The 22634-nt window shown below is 45.0% G+C and overlaps 1 protein-coding gene across 10 annotated transcripts in view; it reads right to left on the bottom strand.

The window, feature by feature from the left end:
- The window catches only part of camta1a (calmodulin binding transcription activator 1a), a 293919-nt gene that overhangs the window by 51711 nt on the left and 219574 nt on the right, over nucleotides 1-22634 (bottom strand). For all 10 annotated transcript variants that reach the window (XM_031290222.2, XM_031290212.2, XM_031290214.2 and 7 more), the window contains one exon: nucleotides 9124-9195. In XM_031290222.2, the coding sequence (XP_031146082.1) occupies nucleotides 9124-9195 (72 nt within the window). The remainder of the gene's footprint in view (nucleotides 1-9123; nucleotides 9196-22634) is intronic.

Genomic DNA, 22634 nt, shown 5'->3' with positions numbered 1-22634 from the left:
GTCCCACCAAGGAAAGGGAAGAGACTAATGATTTTCCTGGTGCAAGCAATTAAAAAACTATTTGTCACCTGCCAGGCTGCATATGACGTTAGGGGCCTTGGCAGAGGACCACAGAGTAACTCCACATACACACACACTGTACACACACAAAGTGGGTTGCACCATAGAAAGAGCTCCAGAGGCAGAAATGTTGCATGAGAAACAGGTGAAGCCGGAGGGTCACAGAAAAAGTGAAACAGAGGGAAGAAGTGAAGAAACGGTACTTTGGATAGAGGAAAAGAGTTGGGTTAACCGCTGATTTATCCGGACAGGTTAATACCAGGCCAGACAATGCCTCAGACAGCACACTGCCATCAGGAAGTCATGTAATATTTAGACTGCAGCCAATGAAAGTCATCGCTGCTGCTGTGCTCCTGGCTAAAATAGAAATGTATATTTCCCCCATTTTACCCTACTCTCCCTCACCCCCTAAGAGCACAAAATTAGAGAGACTCCAACTCTCTGCCATAACCCTGACTCTGTCTCTCTCTCCCCCTTTCTCTCTCTTGGGCTGCCTTCCCTGGAGAACAGTCTGAAACATGCAGGTTTATACACACGTTCATTTCAACTGAATTGCTGGAATCTCTACTGGATACGTCTAAGTGGTTTAAAGAATTTTAACACACCCAAGAAAAAAAAGTAAACTCACATTTCATGTTAATATAATTAAATAACTCCCTATTCCTGCTTTGCTACAGCTTCTGCATTGGGAGGTAAATATTGTAAACACTACAGGGAGATGAGGAAGAGCCTGTCAAATCTAAATTATCCAAGGGAATAACTTGACAGGGGAAGTCACATGTTTTATTTTTGTTGAGCTTTCCCCTGTTGGGGTGCAAGAGGAGGGGAATCTATGCTTTGTAGACTGCATGATGGTTAGGATGGGCCACACAGGGGGCACCCAGGCTGACGAAAACCTCCCACTATTTATAAGGAAACATCCTCTGATGCTGCCACAGGAGGCGAATATTGGGCTATGAGAGACAACCGATATAAATTGGGACGGGCAGTAAATAATATTAAGACAAGCGTTATGCCTCCCTTGCACTACGCAGCCCTATCCAGATCCAGCTCCTAGCATACACTCGGCTGCAGTAATTTACGAGGTAGCTCGTTAATGTCGGGTGATTTGCACTGCTCGTTTGCTCCCGCTCATCTCTACCAAATGATATCATCTTCTACCTCTAATCTTCTAACTCTAATCCCCCATTCTCAAAGCACCTCCACCCCTCCTACCTTTTGTTTCCTTCCCTGCTGCCATTCCTCCTCTCCTACCCTTCTACATTATGCTTTCTCTTTCTCCTCCTCTCAATCTCTGTCTCCTCAGTTCTGCGTGGGCGAGGTTTTGAGGTGGGGGAGCAGACAGAGATAGGAGCAGAGCTATCCCACTGAAGGGTGTGTGTGCATGTGTGTTCAATATGTCATCTATCCAGATCAAAAAAGACTAAAAGAAGTCTGGTTTGACTCTGAAGGCTTTATGTGCCCTTGTAGTTACTTTTCCACTGCCCCCTACTGAGAGAGAATGAGGGCAAGCCAAAAAAAAAGATTTTCTCTCAAAACTTGCAGAGGGGAGAAAGCTCAGCAATCCTGGGGAGACTCAGTGGCAGAGAGAAATAAAGACCGTTTGAGCGGAGGGATGGGGGGTGCGGGTTAGGCCAGAACAAAAGGCAGAGGAAAAAGGAAAAGAAGGGGACATAAGGTGAAGACATAGATGAAAACAATCTTCATAACAGAGATTTTTATTGACAATTAGGAAAACAAATGGCATTGTTTTCATCCATAATACAATTCCCTTTGAGGCTCCCAGACCTTTACTATTCACTTCATCTAATAAATTGATTCAACCACTTTGGCTCAATACCTTATTTTTTATCTTATATCTTTTTTCACAAACAGTCCTTAGTCTCTTCATCCCTTAACCCACAGAGAAATCAGCCTGTCTTAGACCAGATGTAGCCAACACCCTCAATGAAAACCCACAAAGAAAATTGGCAATAAGAAATTGCAATCAGAGCTGTTGGTTTGTATGTTGATGAGTGGTAGCTGGTTAAAGGGGAATTGAGATCGATATCTGACTGAATGCAGAGTGAGCGACTATATTACTACGGCTTTCATACCGACTCCCCTTTGCTCTTCTCCTCAGCCTTTAGCACACACATTAACTGTCGTCCCTCTTACCTCTATCCCTTCCTTCCCTGTCTCACCTTTCCCTCTATGACACATCCAAGTGATTGTGTCGGGATGTCAGCCCTCATCCACGGCTAATTGGGGCTCAGAGGAGTAATCAGGGCAGGACAAATCGGACAGTTCTGGTCATTAGCTGTGACCAGTGTTCTCCGGGAAGCTGGGAGATGCGTGCACACTCGTGCCATCACGGCCAAGCCAGCATAGTGACACGGGAAGATCTGTGGCTTGACATGAGTGGGGACACAGAGATTGGAACAGCACAGAACAGACTTAGTGTGGAGCCATTGATCTCCTCTGTGTTCAAACACACACAGACAAGGCATAAACACAAACAAGCCTGGCTGGTGACAGTATGCACATGGACTATATTACTGTCTAATATGGGTGAGGCAGAAAAAGACTTCTGGAGAGAAAACTCATCGAGTACAACACACAGGGTAATATCAATACAGGATCGAGGTCTGTCGCAATACTCTTCGACACGCTTACAGTGTAAGAGCTATTTTAATCTCAATGCTCTCATTATTGGCAAGGGACTCAGAAATTTGATTCCTGCTCTGGGTAGTAAGCCAGTTGTCAGTGCTCTTTTGAGCTAGCCAGTGGAACAACAGCAGGAATAGTAGAATAACATGTAAAATAATGGTGTCAATAACAATCTAGGAAGTCACAAAATGTAAACATGTCGATGACTGCTCCTTCTGAAAGTGGGGCGCATGACTCTGGAGCAGGATGAATGTCAATTCGCTTTACTGGCAGAGCCTTAACCTTTCAGGATAACTGAATTATTTAAGCACCATATACCTGTTGTGGGCCTCTGTTTCCCCATCTGGGCTAAGGCTGGTTAGGAGACTGCATGAGTCTATGGCCATGCACGCCTCTTTGGCCGCAGAGTGAAAATGGCAAGACAAATGCAGCGGGGGATTTGTGATAATTGGCTGTGCTGGTGGGCTAGGCGACGGGCCTAGAGAAAAGGTCGCAGGCACTGAGAAACAGATCAGTCTGCCAGGGGGAGAGGCGTTTCTGTGTGCCTCTGGGGTTTAGCTCAACTTCTCTCACTTTCTTCATACGGGTAGAGAGTGCTCTAGCAGGGGCCATTAATTAAGCACCAGAGTAACCTTCAATTTGTTTAGAGGTCTGATGCCTCAGTGTCACTGTTTTGAGCAGAGACTAACTTAGAACTGATTCTATATTTTCTCTCTGAGTGGAAGCAGAGGGTAGCAGAGGTGCTCAGAGGAATAGAAGAAAAGTGATAGCAGAGAGAGAGACACATTTGATTGTTTTTAAGTAGAGAGGATGGAGACGGTTGATGTCAGATGCACGGTTTCTGTGTGACTGCACACAAGGAGGAGGAGAAGCGAAGGAGATGAGGGGAGCCACGGGGACATGGCTCACACCCCAACATGCTCGTGAAGCAGCTGTTCTCCTCATGGCAGAGAGAGTGGGGGCCTGCCAGCAGCAGCATGCTGCTGAGAGCATCATGGTCTCCGACCATAGCGCAGAAACAGAACATGAAAGCCTGACACACACACACACACACACACACACACACACACACACACACACACACACACACACACACACACACACACAGGAAGGCCTGTGCACAGTACACGCTAACAGATATACAGACACACACTCGCACTGCATGCACTGCCACCCGTTCTCCTGCCTGTCCAGGGTTAAGGTTTTAAGCTGAAGAGTAATGTCAGGTGATGGAGTCAAATTCATATGCTATATATCTGATCTCATACTCTGTGGAGGTGCATTTCCACTTGATACAAACAACAGCCTGCATAGCTAAAGGCAATTATATTTCTACTGCCTCCATTTGCCCTGAGGTTGTAGACAGCCAGTCAAAACATCACCAGGTTCTCCTGCCTCTCTACCCTCTCAGTGAAATCAACAGAACGGTGCCCAGACTCATCCATGATTTATCTCAGTGAAATATTCATTATGTAGCCTTGCATAGTCTGGACGTATCTGATGGTGAATCTGGACCTGACAGCTCTGCTCCGTCATCACACATCACCTGAGCCTCTGTGAATCCAGCAGCTGTCTCCCAGCGCTCAACACAGAGGCAAGTAAACTGATCCGAATGAATAGAGGACTCTGGTAGATATAAAGAATCCATCTGTCTGTCTTTAGCCTGCGGGCATGTGGCTCTGAGTCTATAGCTACTATATCCTGCTTGTACACCTACCTATGACGGATCACTGCAGCAAAGGAGCTACTCAACTTTTCCCATTCAATTAGTTAGAGCGTGAGAGAGGCCTCTGGCCTGACTGGTGACATGGTGGTGTGAGGCATGATGAGCACATGTGTTGGGCCCTGCACATGATCTGCTGACAGCAGTGGCCAGGTGTATTGCTCTTTGGAGATTGATGAGCCTATTATTAGAGGTGACTAGCATGGGTCTTCAAAAGGACTGTGTTTTTTTTGTTTGTTTATGATAAATCAGCAAAAAAGAAAAAGAAAAAGAAAAAAAAGACACGTGGTGAACAGTTAGAAAGGTTAGAACAGAGTATGTTTCAGCACCACGGACAGCACCGCAGAGGCTACACTGCTCAAGGTTCTCTTAAATCACAGTTATCATTCTGCCTGTCCAATTAAGTAACCTTTGAATTATTCCATAAATTAAAATAGCTGAAATACTGTGTGTAATAGTGCTGGAATGATCACAGGGACAACAGTGACAACTCATTTTCCAACATAACACTAATTCAAGTGGTTCCAAAGTCATTATACTCTGAAGGACTAACGTAATAAGAAAAATGTAACTGCAGTGAATGGTGATATTAATAATGTATTCATGTGAGACAGACACTAGAGCACAGTGGCCTAAGCTGTGGAAGGTAAGAGGGAGAAAGTGATAGCTGTGAAGAAACAAGGTCGTCAGCATTCCCTCCTGCCTTACTAGTCATTTCATTATTTCATCCCTCTCTCTTCCTCTTTAAAGTAGGAAAAGCGGGAAAGGCTATTGACCCCTTTCTGTGTTCGTGGCAGGCAGCAGGACAAATGAAGTTTCCCCTCGGACCCCCTCCGTATTAATATCATAATTATCCGCACCTCTGTGCCCCCGTCGGCCATCACAAACTCCACTGTCTGATTTGATGGAGAGGCACAGGCAGGGAATTACATTCGATTAGCACTAAACAAGAGAAGGGGGCATGGAGCAATGGAATCAATCAGTGCCACCAGGATAGGAGAGATCCTCAGTGTCAATGAGTGTGTCTGTCTGTGTGCGCGTGTGTGTCATGACAGCTTGGGGATGGAAAGACTGCATCAAACTTAACTCTAGATGTATTTCTTTAAGTATCTGGTCATGCACACTACAGCTGTAACTGACAGCTTAAAGAGTACATACATACTGTTATGATGTTTATGGTGATTTGGGGACTTTTTTTTACCAAATCCAATGAAATCTGAACTTTTTCTTGCTTCTGGGCACTTCTTTGTCACAGCAGCAATTTGGATTAATTGTCTGCAACCCCAGATAACTGCTGCGCAACTTTACTTCAGTCTTAGCCATTTGCGGGGATGGGCCAGACATTTTAAAGTGGTCTAATGCCATAGAGAGGTGGAGGTAGTGTGGTGGGGATGAGCAGATTGAGAGTGAGAGGTGAAAAGAACAAAAGAAAACGAATGGAGTGTAAGAGGACCCCCCTTGCAGGTCTTCATTCCTGTCCCCTGTCTCATTACCCAGGCTTTGACTCAATAAAGAGTGGATAAAGAGTGGATAAAGAGGCACACACCCACATGCTAAATCCCCCTCCCTAAAAAACCTTTTACCAACCTCACTCTCTGTCTTTCTCACCTTCTTCCACACACACAACGAAAAATACACACATATACACACTGTCCCCTTTTTATTCAGCTATATGTTTTTTTGTGGCTTCAAATCTTTAAATCTATCTTTCTCTTCAGCTCTCCCTTCAGTGTTTTTTTTAGCCTAACTTTTAAAAAGTTGTGTCCATCTCACTTGCTCTCTCTCAGTCATAGTCTGCCTCTACCCTCTCTGTCCTCTGTGTTCCCTTCCTGTCGGTGCTGTGTAATAAGAGTTATTTTCATCCCTGTCTCTCCGTGACTATGGCCACTGGATGGCTGAATATTTACATTTTTCACTCACTGGTGACCTTTTTCTGTTGCCGCTCTGGGAGCTCCAGTCTCCTTGCTGTTCTGCTGTTGACAGACTACTGCCTGCAAATCTCATATGGACACAGCACATGGTACACAGGGAGTCAGGGGCAGAAGGTTCAGAGACTAGAGAAAGGTGGAAAGAGAGAGAGAGAGAGAGAGAGAGAGAGAGAGAGAGAGAGAGAGAGAGAGAGAGAGAGAGAGAGAGAGAGAGAGAGAGAGAGAGACAGAGAGACAGAGACACAGAGAGACAGAGAGACAGAGACTGTTGTAACCAGGGCTGGCTGTCAGTTGTCAGACTGAAAGTGGCTTGAAGAGACAGGTGCTGAAGGTCTATCTGCATATGCAGAGATATGGACTGAAGTGGTCTAATCTTTTACCTCTGGTGTCATTGTGATTGTGGTTTCCTGTCAGCACAGATGGCCTGCAATAAACTGCCTGAGAAGTGATGTAAATCTGTGGTTCCAGGAATGCTCAGTGTAAAAGAAAATACTTGTTGTAAATAGATGTCTTTTGTTGCGCAGCAGAAGATCTTTTTTTGTTGTTGAATGAGTGGATGTGTTAGATGCACACCAGGGGCCTGTGAGTCATGCCAGGAGAGCTCCTGAGCAGTGTGAGAGAAGGAGAGGTGAGGGCCAAGGATTCACTAACCCAGTTGTTCTTAGCTAAACTTCTGCGGTAACAGGAAAGAAAAGTTGAGTCAGTGAACTACTCAAAGTTTGATGTTTACGTGAGTATGCTGAAACTGGCAGAGTTGGCTGTAGTTTTAAAAACCGAGTGACCCCGGTTGACCCCCAGTTCTCTGCGTTATTCCCCTTCTGTTTGCACGCTAGTTTTCATCCCCCAGTTGTGCTCCTTTAAGACTGAATTCAACTTTTAAGGATATGTTCACTTTTTTAAAAACAAAACCTTACCCACGTGCCCATGTGTACATTTTAAGAGTTGTCAATCACTGCAAATGTTCTTCTTTTTAATACTGGCTGTGAAAGTCCTTTTACTAACGCAATCCCATTGTAAGTGAAGGGAGACAACATCCACATTCCCTCGTCCTTCTGGGCTTAAATGCATTTTGAAGTTCAGCTGAAGCTAACAGGAGGATTCAGCAGTCAGATCAAGTGGGTATCTTCCAAATGAACAGTATTCAGTATGAAAAGAGAGAATACAAGAAAGGATGTAACTTTGGAAACCATGATTGAGTGAGGGTTAGAATGCATTTTTTGCATATCACAAAGACTGTGGAGTTGTCTACCATCAATTTCACTGAAATTATGTTAGGAGGGGATCTTTTCTTGGCAAGTATAGACAGGAGGAATAATTACAGCAGCCAGTATTGCAAAGCACATATGGTAATGTCAGTATTGTATTAAGACAGACTTGAAACATATGTGAACCTATCCTTTAAGGGAGCTCCTAATACCACAACAAAATGACTCCAGAAAAATCAACAGAAGATTTCCCTGACAGTTTGCAAATGGAAGCAGGTTAAAGATACTAAGCAGCAACAGTACAAGAGCTTCCTCTGATCATTCCCCAAAGTCTAAACATATACCACTGTGTCTTGTGTTATTTCCAGAATCAGAATAATTTATTCCATATACCATTATTTCATTGTTTTTCTTGCTTTCATTACACAGACTTTTTAATAATACACTCTATCTCTAATTATTTGGAAAATATATTTAAGTGAAAACAACCTGGGTGGCTTTGCTGATTGAACTTAGAAGAGAAAGTAAGAGACAGGCTTTTTGTCTGTTAGTGCTGTTATTACCGCCTGTGACACACACAGCGCCAACACACAGAGCGAGAGAGAAATAAAATGATGGGAACACTAATTATTTTGATTACTATTTAAGCATTGTTGAGGCCAGTTTTTTCCTTTTGTCTTTTCCCCAACCGGTCTGCTCTCCTCTTTTGCTAACAGACATTGTTAAAGGGGGTTGGTTAGACTACAAATAAATGTGTCTTCTGGGTCTATTCAGGACGGCAGGGATGTTGTGACTCGACAATTCCTGTCTTCAAAAAACAGAACTTAATACAAAGAAATTGAACTGGGGGCATAGTAGCCAAAGTGTGTCTATCCCAAAGATGCTTCTTTCTCAACACGTTTTATACTACAATATACGTAAGATATAAAACTATAAACTAGATACATAGATAGACAGATAGGTAGACACAAAAAGCAGCAGCTCCACACACCCCTATTCTCTGCTTGTGTGCTTTATGCTCCCTTAAAATTGTGTGTGTGAATGGTTGTACGTATCAGGCACCTTCCAACAATAATGGCTGCCATGCTAAATGAAAATGATGAGATGTATTGGTGAGGTGATCAAAGGACTATTTACAACCACTCTCAGCCTGCGGACTTGACGACCCACTGTAAGCACACTATACTGTAAGGGAACGTCTTCCATCACGCTTTTACTGCCCATCACTGCAGCTGTTAGACAGGGGAGATGGCAAAGCTTTTAGCAGACTGAGATACCGCCCTCGTGCTGGACGGCGTGTATGGGCAATGCCATCAGAAAAGTGAATGACTGGGAAAGATAAGGGAAATGGAGGCTTGGGAGAGAAAAGAGAAGAGAGTAAGGGAGGTGGCGGGGGGGATAGGTTGATGTCTGCCTGCCGGCTGTCAAAGGAAAAGGCTTCGGTTAAATGGAAACTGATATCATGCAACTCATTCAAGTTTGTGTGGATAGGCTGGGGGAGTTTGAGAGTGAAACTAAAGTGTGGTGAACTGTAGAGGAGGAGAAGAGGAGTTCTTACCTGGAGCAGCCAGTAGCACCTACGGTGGAAGGTGGGGATAATGGAGGAGTGGACGTAGCAGCCATACAGACACTGGAAGGAAGCGAGACAGGAGAGGAAGAGAGAAAGAGGGACAGAAAGAGAGGACATTACGCTACAGTAAAGTACAGACAATAGGCTGACCATGATAGCTGGGACCTTTGAACCCCTGACCGCTTCCCTCCCTACACTCTTTCCTAACTCCCACATGGACCTGCTGGCAGATGGTCAAGCCATTGTTCTCGGAAACAAAGACTGTGACCTGGAAGGAGAGAGTGAACGGGGCACTCAGCACTGTCCCAGCATCACCATATGACATTCCTTTCCTTCCCTCTCTTCCACTTTTCCACTGTCCTGCTTGGAGAGAGCCCCTGACAGAATGAATCAGGTGCTCCTTACCCCAACCCCACCCCCTTCATCACCCCACGGGGCACCCGGCACATAACTAAAGCACGGTGTTATTAATATCCTTATCGTAAACAGATAATACTGTGCCTGGGGGCTCGTTACCGTAGAGAGAGCTAGGCAGGGCTGATAACGCCTCCCGGTATCTGGCAGAGGGGCCAGGAGACATTTTTCACCAGCAGGCAGCGGAGGCAAACGCAACCAAGCACCGCGCATCGAGGAACAGGAGCAAGGCAGCACTTATCCTCCTCCCGTCTTCTCTCCTCCTCAATCCTCCTCTGGGAGACCCATGGCTCCAGGTGACCCAGAGAGATGGCTAGCATGCTTTTGCTTATTTACAGCATCAATTTTGATTGATTTTGTGCGATACAATATTTTTGAAAGGTAGAGGGTAGGGTGGATTGCACTCAAGACAGGGAGCTTGGCTCTTACAGGAATAAATCAAACAAGCAGGTCGGGAGGGTTGAGCTTCACTACCAATTTACTTTGGTATAACTGTTTGTTTAGATGACACAGCTTCGTTATTCAGAAACTGTGTGTTCAATAAGTTAAGGCTCGTTTCCTCGGGCACTGTAGATGTGAATGGGTAGGCGGTAGGGAAAGGGTGCAGGAATGGGGGAAGGGAAGAGTGAGAGAGGGAGGTTGGCGGGGCATGGGGCCGTTGGGCTACACTGCTTTGAGGACCATGTGATAAATAGGTGCCTTGAGATGTCTTATGTGCTCGTCTTGTTAAACTAAAACCTAGTTAAAAAGAGCAGGGCCTGCAGAGGAAGTCTGTATAAACACTCATTTGCCGACATCAAACCATCTGATTAATTATACCACAGTACCACTGCACAGCTACACAGACTAGGCACATGGTGAGAGACACAGTACATCGTTAAAAAAGAGAAAAGAAGAAGCACATCACACAGTGTGTGGCTGTGAGTCAAACACATTCACAAATACAAAGATCCTTTGACCAATTCACAAACAACAAAAGTCACAGCCTCGACTCTTTTTCCAGGTGTTCCATTGTTCCACACACATCTATTGTGAACTGATTTCAATACTACCGAACTCTGGGTGTGAGAGTTTGAGATAGTGAAAGCATGCAGACTTCCTCCTGTTCTTATTTTTTTTGCTGTACTCTCATCCATTACAGCTGTCTGAAATAGGATGTATGCCTCCTCCCACTCCCATAGCTCTGCCATCCATTACTCCACGGTGGCAACGGACAGACGCTTCCTCCCACTCCCACAGTACTGAACATCACATTACTACAGTCAACTACAACTGCTAGCATCTGACACATTTCTACTGTGCAGTTTTGTAAGTATTTATGTCATAAACTGTACTTTTTCCTTTTCTCAGGGATTACGCAGTTGTGATGCAATACGGCACATTGGCCCAAAAGGCATTCAACTATTCATGCATTTCACTACAGTCATGTGTTGCAATACTTTTGTAAAAGGTGCTTACAAACAGAAATGCTGCAATTCTGTCTATTCAATATTTGACTTTAAATTCAAACACCAACATTGATACAACCGTAACTCTGCATTCATTTTCACTGCACATAGAAAACGGCAAAAAAATGTATGCTGCTTATGTGCTTAATAAACTTGCTGACTTGGTAATTCTAATTACGCAAGTTTATTGATATATCATGGTTAATACTGCGCTAGCCTGAAGCGCTTGGCCCACTGATAAGGGGCTGTGGTGGCTGTGTGCAGTTGGATGAGGCTATGGCATGCTCCTCACGACTGACAGGTGGGCCAGTGCAACAGGCCTCTGTGACTAGGGTGACTGGGGAGAGAATAAATTAGCCCCCAGGCTGCTTTCCTCTCCCTCTGTTTACTCCATTTCTCAACCACACAAAGCAGCATGCCAGACAAACAAGCAGCTTAAAGCATAACACAACTGTTGCACCTGTCAGTACCGATATACAGTAGGCATCAAACACATTTGCACACACACACGTAAGCTTGTGTACTCTCACATCACACTCCCACCTAAACATAAACACACACACACACACACACACACACACACACACACACACACACACACACACACACACACACACACACACACACACAACTACACCCACTCCTTAACACAGACATATTCAAAGAAGCACAGACGCATACTGTTACACGCACGCACACACCCATATGCACACATACACTGACAATCACCATAGACAAAGATAGAAAGGCTGGCCAAGATACTTTTGAGAGCACAAGCACGCCCACATACACAAAGCTCATCAAACTCGAGCGCTTATCAGTAATTCAAGTCGCATATCTGTTACTGGTGTTTCTGCTGCTCTCTGCATACTGAGCGTCTGGGTGACAAAGTGACGCGGCAGAACCATTATTTGCTGTCTTTGGGCTGTGACAGATGACAGCACATCACAGGGCAAGCAATTAAACCATAATTATACACACATACACCCATATCCTCTCATTAAAAGTGCAGTTGCCGAGTGTTTAATTTTGAAGAGCTTTCGCACGCTGACACAGAAACAGTGAAACAAATACATAGGTGTGCCTAGTATGCACACACACATTCACACACACATGTGATTATATTATTGGTTTACTGTTATGTTATGTTGGGGGTGCAAATGAGACCCATTGGAACAATAATACTCAATAGTTTATAGATGTATTCACAAGCAGCGTGTCCATAATGTATTCATGTGCTGTCACTGCAGACAGCAGGAAAAAAGAGTTACAGCGACGTGTGTCCTCCAAAGTCAGACACTGATGCAGCAAATTCATTTGATGTTGTCACTCAAGCAAGCGGCCAAGGCGATGAAACTCTTTGCCCAATGAGAGGATATTATTGCCCCCCCCCCCGGTTGTTTAAGCAGTCCGGTGCGGAGCGGGATCACAGTGCAGACAGGGCAAGCAGGCCAGACAGCCCAGTGATAAACAGTTCAGCCTTAATAAAGCCTTCAGATATAGAGGCAGGGCCAACACTGGTTACCTGTCCTGCCTTTCGAGGCCACCGCTGCCCCTGGCCTGCCTGTTGCCCTGGCGACACCTCACTTACATTCATCCATCATGGCTGACAGGTGTCAGGCACAGCTAGAGATGGGTTAGCAAAATGCAAAGTCTGCAGTGGCAAAACTGGCAAGCAGACACACAGTTATAGTGAGACTGAGAGAGAGGGGAAACTCTCTCATTAGACCATAATGATGTGTGAAGACAGTCCTAATCAGAGCATGGCACCTTATTTATGTTGGCAATTTGCTGTTTTCCTGCCATGATGCAAACGTCTTACTGTCAGAGGCTGCCACCCATTTGTCTGTCTGTTAAGTCAATACACATGCACGCACGCACGCACGCACGCACGCACGCACGCACGCACGCACGCAGCAATATGGCGCATGCATGGACAACATGCTTTTGGTTAAAATCTCTGTTTCTTGCTGATTTTTTAAAAGACATTCCCCCTGTCCAGCTTCCAGTTTCCATCTATCATCATATCATCCAGCCAACTCTTTCAAGGATAGTTTTACTGTACCACTGACTTATGTATGTGTCCTCCTGTGTTTCTTTAGCCAACATTTGTTCTCACATATCATCACTCTGGATATGAATAATCTAAAGTCGGATCTCAAATAAATGATTCAGCTCTCGCTGTATGGTGACTTGCTCTGCACTATTATCTACATTAGCTGTTGTCATGGACATCTACCTGGTAAAGTCACTTCTGGCTCACTGCTTCATTAGAGGGAATGTATCATTTTCTGTGTGTGTGTGTACTTCTGCGCGTGTGCACGTTTTCATATGTCTGTTCACATGGATGCCTGGGGCAGGTGATTCAGCCCATGGCACAGCGGCATAAATAGAGCTCACGCAGCAGCCAATCAGGCAGTACTATCAAACTCCATCCGTGGAGGGAGCGCAAAATCCATACTCAATAGAGATTCATGGACCATGCAAGATTCAAGCTACTCTGGCCATTGACAGCATCCATGATGACTATTGATCAACCAACGATTTCTGGCTCTATACAGACATGATTAGATGACTTACTGCTAAAAAGTGCCACTTCCAGTTTGGAGGATGAGCTCATTTTCGACTGATATCGTAATGCTCTGCATTTCACCTGCTGTCTTTACAGTCAGCCGCTCTGCTCTGCTCTCTTCCAATCGTTCAGCGGGAATCAAATTATCTGTGTCTGGTAGTGTGGCACTATGCCCAGAATGTCCATAATATACAGTATCTCTCTTGCATTTTTTATTCAGAGAGAAATGCACAGCTCATGTATGTTGCTGGCACAATGATTGTGGCTTTTATGCCAGCGAGTGCTTTCTCTATTAAGATTCTTCTTTTTTATACCCCTTTAAATAAGTCACTACTTGTAAAGTTGTAACAGTATAATAATTCAGTGCATCTGACTTAAGCAACGGTTGATGAGACATTATACATAATAAATCAAAAGAGGCTTAGATTTATCTCCCCGGTTCTCTCCGTTGGACCAGCTGCAGCCTCTAAATCAGTCAAAACGGAGCGGGCTACAAAATGAATTGGCAGGCTGCACCCGAGCTGAAGGAAAAAAATTAAAAACAAACCTAAATTCCTCAACAAAGCAAAACAAATGATGCTGTGGAAAAACGCATGTGTTATGGAAATGGCTGTCTCTAAAAATAGCATACTCATTGTAAAATAAACACAAACCGATGATACACAGGCCCTGAAGAGGAGAATTAATTAGCCACGCTGGACGCGTAAACACAGCTATACATCAAGTTCAAAAGGGAAACAATAACAGGACTGGGCCAGTTATAGAGAAACCCCTGACCGCTTGCCACAAAAAAAGCCCTGAGAGAGGAAAGAGAGGAAAGACATTTCAGGTAGTAGAACTGCGGTGATGAAATTGGGTATACGAGCCACATATTGGGCAGAGGGAGAGATGAAGAGTGGACTGAGAGACAAAGGACAACGAAGAAGAATAGAGACAGAAAGATAGACGAGGGGATGTGGGGTTTACAGCCGTGCATTTTGCACGTGCCAGAGGAAGCTCAGGCACATGCCCATGCACGTCCGTCTCCCTGACTGAAGACACGGTGTCTGTTGATGCTAATGCTAGCCAGCTGGGCTCACGGCCAAAGGCATTAAGTGGAATCGAATTCCAGCAAACTAGCTTTAATCAGCAGGTTTTTAAGGTTAGAATTACTCTCCCTCTCCTCCAGCCCACTGGCCAAGGTTAAAGCAGACACAGACAGGGGCTGGGCTCAGCTAATGGGATGGAAGGGTGGCATGGGGCCTACGGCATGCCACCACACACACACACACACACACACACACACACACACACACAATGACACACAAAGGCGCAAACACAGCTACACACTTTAGAGTATGCCAAGTCACACCTGCGAATAACAATAATGTGCATACGCCTACAGAAATTGAAATACAATTTAACGTGTGTGTGACGGACAAACACAAGCACACAAATATGACAGTAAGAGAATAATGCATCCAAACTTTGTGTGTTTATACAGTATGTATAGTTTTGCCTTAGTTAATCGATTTCTTGACATCACAAGCTATACATAGGTTAAGAGTGAACCGCAGGCCATACATGCATAAATGTAAATGTATGGGCTTTATAAACTTAACTATCTGTGTCTGCATAAACAAATCTGACTACTTATCAGATATCAATGCATGCATCCTATAATATTTCAGTTACCATGGTGCTTTTTTAAATTTTGTATTCTTTTAATTTATTTGGAGTATACATTCACATAAACAAACCTTGAACAGTTCTCTGTTACTGATCTGTTAGCACTGCATAAAGGCCTATTCACTTAAAGAAGTTACAAGACTGTTAAAAACCTTTACACAAAAAGAGAGGTGAAATAGGATAAGTGAATATATCAGGCTGTTTTTTAAACTTCACAACAAGCCAGTGGAGGCCTTGCTTTGACCTCAGCCTACAACAGTTAACCCATTGGTGCCTGTCAACAAAGAAAAGCTCTGGGAACCTTGCAGAGCTTCTGTCAGCTCCTCAAAAGGTAAGGTGTTTCTATATTACCCACACTATGAGCAGAGGCCTAAACAACAAAGGTATAAATGAAAGCCTGAGTAAGAGCAAGTGGGAAGAACTTTCTCTTACTCAGGCTTTCATTTATTTCCTTATCTTTCTCCTCTACTCGACTGACTTTGCTCGACACATAAGAAAGTGGCCTTACTTTGGAGATGTTGTGCAGATTAAATTAGCCTAAGTCAATTCTTTGTTTTTGAAATGCTAATAGGCTGTCTTGCTAATGTGTGTTTCAACTAGCTGCATCTCGATAAAGCTTTAGTTAAAAGTCTATGTGAAGAGATCAGCAAATTATCCTAATGTGAGGCATGACAGGTTACAAATGAATGTTAAGTATATGTGTAAAAGGTAAAATGGAAAATGGAAACTAGTCATTATCTCAAGACACCACTTGCTTATCACCTAACCTTTGAGCTGGCCTCTAGATTGCATGTCTAGAATAGACATGTAAAAAAAAATGTCTAGCAGTAAAAAGAGTAATGAGCATATGTTTGCATTACGAGCCTGGGGCTATCAACCACGACAGGCACTTCATTCCATTATCCATGGAGTAATGGATACAGCAATCAGGTTATTGTGCCACAGTTTAAAGACAAGGGGTCAGAGGTCAGGTTTTAGCTGTCATTTTTAGTGGGTGCGAAACAGCTGAGTCTAAGAAGACTTTCCCGTAGCTGGCATCTCCATCGCGCTAAGTCAAACCCAAATGCATGTGCTGGAGAATGGCCAAAGGGATATAACATAGAACATATGAATGCACCTATACATAGGATGGAAACAGGGACAGCGGGGGGAGAGAGTTGCAGGTAGGGATGAAACTATGGTATGTACTAGGCGAGCGGTACAAAGAAAATCCCTCAAGAAAAAACATTTGATCTTTAAATCTTTTCCTTGACATTGTCCTCAAAAGCTAGGCTTCTATCCGGCCCTTAAGGCATGTCCTGTATTTAAAATTAAATATTTTATTAATAAAAGCATCACATGGCGAGACTGCTGCTGCTTAATAAACATATATGGCATTATTTGAATCTCTGTGACCGCCCATTAACCTTCCCTTGTGTTAGCTGAGGTAAGGATAAAAGTGCCACTGTGTGGAGAAGGGGAGCATGTCCTCTGCATTAATGAGAGCAACCTACTGTTTTCCCCTAAAACACACACTCACACACACACACACGGCGGAGACCTGCTGAAGATGACATCACAGGCTCAGCCTCCCTGCCATGGGTTATGCCAGGCAGACATGCTGCCTAATTGTAAGAGAGAGCTCAGATTTGTAATGCTCCACAGTTCTGTTAGGGCTGATTAGCGGAGGCTCACGGCTTCTCCCCCTGCCGTGATCTATAGGCACTCCAAATTTCCAATATCTCCGGTGTGAGCAAGGAAGAGCTGAGAGAGACTGTAAATCATGACAAGTCCTACTGAGTGGAGGAGAGAAAAAAAAGGAAGGATGGAGGGAAAGGGGAGGGGGGAGAGAGAGAGAGAGAGAGAGAGAGAGAGAGAGAGAGAGAGAGAGAGAGAGAGCAACGGAGAGAGATATTCAGCTTGTATGGAAACATGAAGGGGAACAGGAATGGAGAAAATGATTGAGGGAACGAGGTGATGGGAGACGGAGTAGCGCACACATATAGAGGAGAGAGGAGCACACACATCAGGGAGACATGAGAGAGTTAGGGAGGGAAGAAGAGAAGAGAGGAGAGGAGATATGATTACCAAGAAAACAGCAAGAAAAAAATTCCCGCCGGGGAGAAAGAGACAGAGAGTGTGGAGCAGACAAAGAGGAAAAAGAGCATGGGGGAAAGAAAGGGAGTGGGAGGACAGAGAGACAGAGAGAGAGAGAGACAGAGAGAGAGGAGAGGATAGAATGAATGCTAACAGGGAGCCCAAACCCAGTACTGAGGCTTTATCCTTCACAGGCGGAGGAGCAACAATCGCAAACACATTTTCTCTCGCCCTGGCCCTAAGAGAGATAAAAAAGCAATTTGTATTCTATTCCTATTCAGCGTCGCTTGGCCTGTTTCTCTGCCTGCATATTTGTAAACACAGCTTTGTCAGAGCAGCTTAATCTTCCCAACACAAACACAGGCTACAGGAAGGAGGGGCGAGGAAGGGTGAGGAGGGAAGAACCGTGATGAGGGGAGAGGAGGGTAAAGGACCAGTGAAAAGGAGAGAAGAAGGGTGAGGAAGGGTAAGAGGGTGAGGATGGGAGGGGAGGTTTGTGGAGCAACAGAGGGTCATACATGAAGCTGGGCACGGCATCAGGTATCAGAACTCGTTTCCGTCTCTACTGCCACGGGATGCTACTGTGTGACACACAAACGGCCAACCACCCACACACACACACACACACACACACACACACACACACACACACACACACACACACACACACACACACACACACACACACACACACACAATTGGTTGACCCATTCTCCTCCTGTCGTTTCTAGCCACTGGCCTAAAGTCTAACAGGCCAGAATACTGACAGAAGCAAAAGAACAAGCATTCCTCATCATATGGCCTGGTTGTGACAGATGGAAGAGGCGGGCCCTTGTGTTTCCTTAACTGTCCCCATGCCTCTATTTAGTGCTTATGCTGCACATTTAGCCTGTCATGGAGATTACAGGCATGCACTTCCAGGTTTCAGTGGAACCAAAGTTCACGTTCTGTACAGGCCAAATCACACACAGTCATGTGGAAGGACAAACACATCACTGCGACTGACTATACATTAAGGCAGAGAGACTGAAATATAGAGAGGGAAAGAAGAGGGGACTTGGAAGTGGCGATTGTCTGGGTGCACATTCGCTCACAGAGGCGTGAAATTAGGCAGAGCGACACCTGCCATTACGCATTGCATTAAAGCGCCCTAGGTTCACCCCACTCTTTGGCCTCCCATATCGCTCTGGGTCTTTCTCTCATATTCTCCCATTCTATTTCTCCATTCTCGGGAATCTCTTTATTATGGCCCACAGTGCCCAATTAAAGACTGATAGCTGCCCCATCCACTCCCAACACTGTGGGGAAGAATGGTGCTCCACTTCAGAGCATGGCAACAACCTTCATCAGCTTCTGCGCACTTTGCTTCTATCCCCAGTCTCCTCGCCCCTCCTTAGTCCCGGCAGCACACCCAATTTAGACAGCCCGGCTCAGCGGCGGGATTATAGGATTGAGAACAATGACAGAAATGACATTGATCATGGAGTTACTGTGGAAACAGCAGCAAGCTCACCCAAACGGTATATTCTGCATCCTATGTCATATCCCCTGTGATAATAATAAACCTAGTTGTGGAGCCATTTCTCTGTTAACACACATACCCTTGAGTTTGGGCCTATCATGGTTTATAAAAGGTCAACAGCATCCCACTGAAAACAAAAGTGTGTTCTGGAGCGGTACACTACAGACAGTAGATAACCAGAATGACTTAGTAAGGCACATACAGTATTGACAGAATGTTGCTAGAGTGCCATGCTAATTTTATACCTTGTTTATTTCTGCCATGGTTTCAACAAGTGTTGACCCAGGAAAACATGTCCTTTATGGAATATTTATCATCCTGTATTTCACTTTAGATGAGCATATAGCCAACAATCTTTCACTTTGCCAATGCTTATCCTTCTGACTGTATGTGCGCAGGGAGACAGAGAGCCCTGCAGACAGACACAAAGACAAACGCACAAAAGACAGATTTGGAGAGACGGGGATTGCCACAACTAGACAGAGAGACAAGCAAAGCAAGACAGAGAGAGCCACAGACACACAGCAGGCAGATGGAAGAGCCTGAGAGCCCCCAGGCAGCCCTGTGATGACTGTGAGACAGTGGGGAAGGCAACTGAGGGAGTCCATGTTATGTTCGGATCGTGATGAGGAGAAGGAAGGGGGGGGTGGTTGGTTATAGGGGAGGGGTAGGCAGACAGACAAGAAAGAGGGAGTAGGAGAGAGAGAGAGAGAGAGAGAGAGAGAGAGAGAGAGAGAGAGAGAGAGAGAGAGAGAGAGAGAGGGGGAAAAATCAGCCAGTGAGCCAAAAAGAGGGAAGGGAAAGCAAATGAAAAGTGACACTTTAATTCAGAGGGCTTCTTCTGCCTGAGTTATTATGAGATGTTTGTAAGCTGGCTTGTTCATGCATCTCCCCTGGCCTCGTGCCTGGCTCCCTCTCACTGAGGAGACCTGTGGCGCTAACCTGTCTTTATCTGAGCTGCACAGCAGGGGACAGCACTCTGCCACCATCCTCTGCTTTGATCCTCCCACTTCCACCATGGGTGCCTCACTGCCTTCACCCCATCCTCCCTACCTTATTCCCTCCTCCACCATCGATCATATGCAAAAATGTCTCTATGTGTCCTTTTGCTGCTTTGATATGGCCAAAGTCCTCCATACTCCCTCCACTCTTAATTTATTTTGATTACTCTAATCTGGAAGAAAAAGGTTAGCTTTGGCTTCACAGAAAGAACACTTCTGGACACAGCGGTGCACTAGTGTTACATATGAAGATAACCACAGAGAGGAGAGAGAAACAGAGAAGATACAGTGAGCGCATGTGCATGACAAAGAGATGTATAAAGAAATAGCAAGAGAGAGAGAGAGAGAGAGAGAGACAGACAGTGACAGACAGTGAGAATAGAAACAAGCAGAAAGAAAAATGAGACAGAGGCTGAAGTGATTTGACATTCCGGCTGGGCAAAGCTTGGTGTTTGAAGATGGGAGCCTGACCAGGGTATGTGATTTCAACTGTAGGAGAGGGGAGGCCATGAGGGCTGTTTTGGGCAGGGGCAGCAGCTAGGGAGCAGACAGATAAAGAAGACAGACAGATAAAGGAGGCAGACAAATAGAGGAAGGGAATTATAGGTGCACACAGACACATGGGCTAAAACGTACCTGAAGTAACAGACAGGTACAAACTGGCAGCCAAAACAGACAAGGATGGAGGAGGGGGGAAGGGGCCCGAATGTAGAAAATTCGATCAGGCAGAGAGATGCACACACACATATACAAATACAAGTACAGCCAGACAGACAAGAACATGGATAGGTGCACTGTATGAATACACAAAGGGGGGTGTGATGAGAAATGTAAGGCAGAAAAGGAAAAAGAACCCAGAGCAAAGTCAAAGTGAGAATGAGAGAGAGAGAGAGGAAGAGAGAGAGAGACAGACACAGAGATGGTGGTGGTGCTGGTGGTGGGGAAGGGGGGTTGTAAGTTGAAGTGGCGACAGGTCTCCAGAGGTTGTAATATATAGCATCGTTTCAATCTCTCAACAGCAACTACAGCCCTCCTTTTTCATATCCTTCCACAGTCTGAGGACAAAGAGATACTTCTGTCCTTCGGAGCAAAATCGGCATTCAAGATGATATAATGTGTTCGTTTTTTGACATTATATCCCCAAATCTGGATGGTTATTTGTGGCTGGATGTGCTCTTCGTCCCCATTCTCTCTTGAATCTCAAGGTTACTAATGGTAAAGGACGGATATAAAATGCCAACGTCAAACGCGTTTCTATGTTTGTCTTGTACCGTTTTCCCACTCCCAGGGAGGTTCGAGACTGATGGTTGATTTATCAGCTGCATGCGCCATTAATCCTGCGACCATGCATGCCTCCGCTGAATAACTGATCTCTGAGCTACTGTAACTAAATTCGTCAAAACAATGACACCCCACCTTCTTGTCTATTCCTTTACTTCCTCTTTACCTCTTTCCTCGACACCCCCTTCCCATGCCTTCGTAATACTCGGGTTGTTGTCAAACTAAAAAATCTAGTAGACTGTTTTCATAGGTTTTTTTGCACAGTAGAATTGGGGAAAGGAAGAGCTTGGATTAGTTGGAGTGGTGTTTTATCACCACAGTTAGGTGTGTGACACTGGTGTTCAACCACCAGAGGGAGTTCCCCCCTGACTATGTATACAGGGATCCGGAGAGGAAGCCCGGCCACTTGCCCAAATACACAAAAGAAAATATAAAGATGCAGTTGACAGGGTAATCTGACAATGCCAACACCTCCACTCTAGAGTCCTGGCAGCCAAGTGAGGGGAGCTGAGTGCAGCGGTGACCTCCTTAGGTGATCAGCTCTCAGCTCTCCGTCTAGACCTCAGCAAACAGCTGCTCGCTCTGAAGCAGAAGGGGAACAATGACCCTTAATTTATGTCCACACCCCTCCCTCCCTCCTCCCTCCTTCTGCCTCTGTCTCTTTGACTTGTTTTTGCATACTGCATTTAAAGTAATAAGTACAGTATCTCCTTGAATGCCACAGAGCTATAAATCAGTGGAAAATAGACCTGTCATCTTAGTAAACAATGCATGAGACCAGTTATCATTAAAAACAAAAGAGTTCTGGAGTAGGCTTAGCCATGCATAAGGATGAGGACGGGACCAATGTACCAATCTCCTTGGCTCGCCCTAAGCCTGTGGTCTACTCTGGAGGTACACACACACACGTATACACACACACCTGAGCAAACAGAAGCTATGCAAGGGAACTGAATCCTGAAGACACTGAAAGATGTTGAATTCCTCAGACCTCAATACACGGATAATGGCTTTACAAATAACAGTTTGATTATGATATTTACGCCGTATAATGACTTCTTATGACAAATAGCGTAGGATCACGGAGTTATTCAATCACATCATGTTGGTCGAAGGGGCATTACTTAGATTTAGGTCAGCGCTTGGAAAATGAGCTCCGCATTCGATTGCAGAGACGACATTGTTCAATGTCACGACAGTGCCATGAAAATGTAGCATCATTTGTTATGTAGTGCTATCAATGTTTATGGCAGCCAATCCATCGTCAAGTAAGCTGTACGTCAACCTTTATGTCAGCTTTATGACACATGGATCGCAGGAAATGTCACGGAATGTCATCTCTATGTTCCCGGGCGCCAGAGCATATGTGATGGATATAACGGCCGGAGAGAAAATCACAGTCTTTAACACATGTTTGCAGAGCAGAGTTCAAATACCCTTCATGTTAATCAGGTGCCACTGTTTCTGTGCCCCTCTGTAAGGTGGCAGGAGAATGGCTCCCGGCTGAGATTTGCATG

The sequence above is a fragment of the Sander lucioperca genome, chromosome 12, assembly GCF_008315115.2.
Source record: "Sander lucioperca isolate FBNREF2018 chromosome 12, SLUC_FBN_1.2, whole genome shotgun sequence".
Classification (NCBI taxonomy): Eukaryota; Metazoa; Chordata; class Actinopteri; order Perciformes; family Percidae; genus Sander; species Sander lucioperca.
This window is presented reverse-complemented; position numbering and strand designations above follow the sequence as displayed.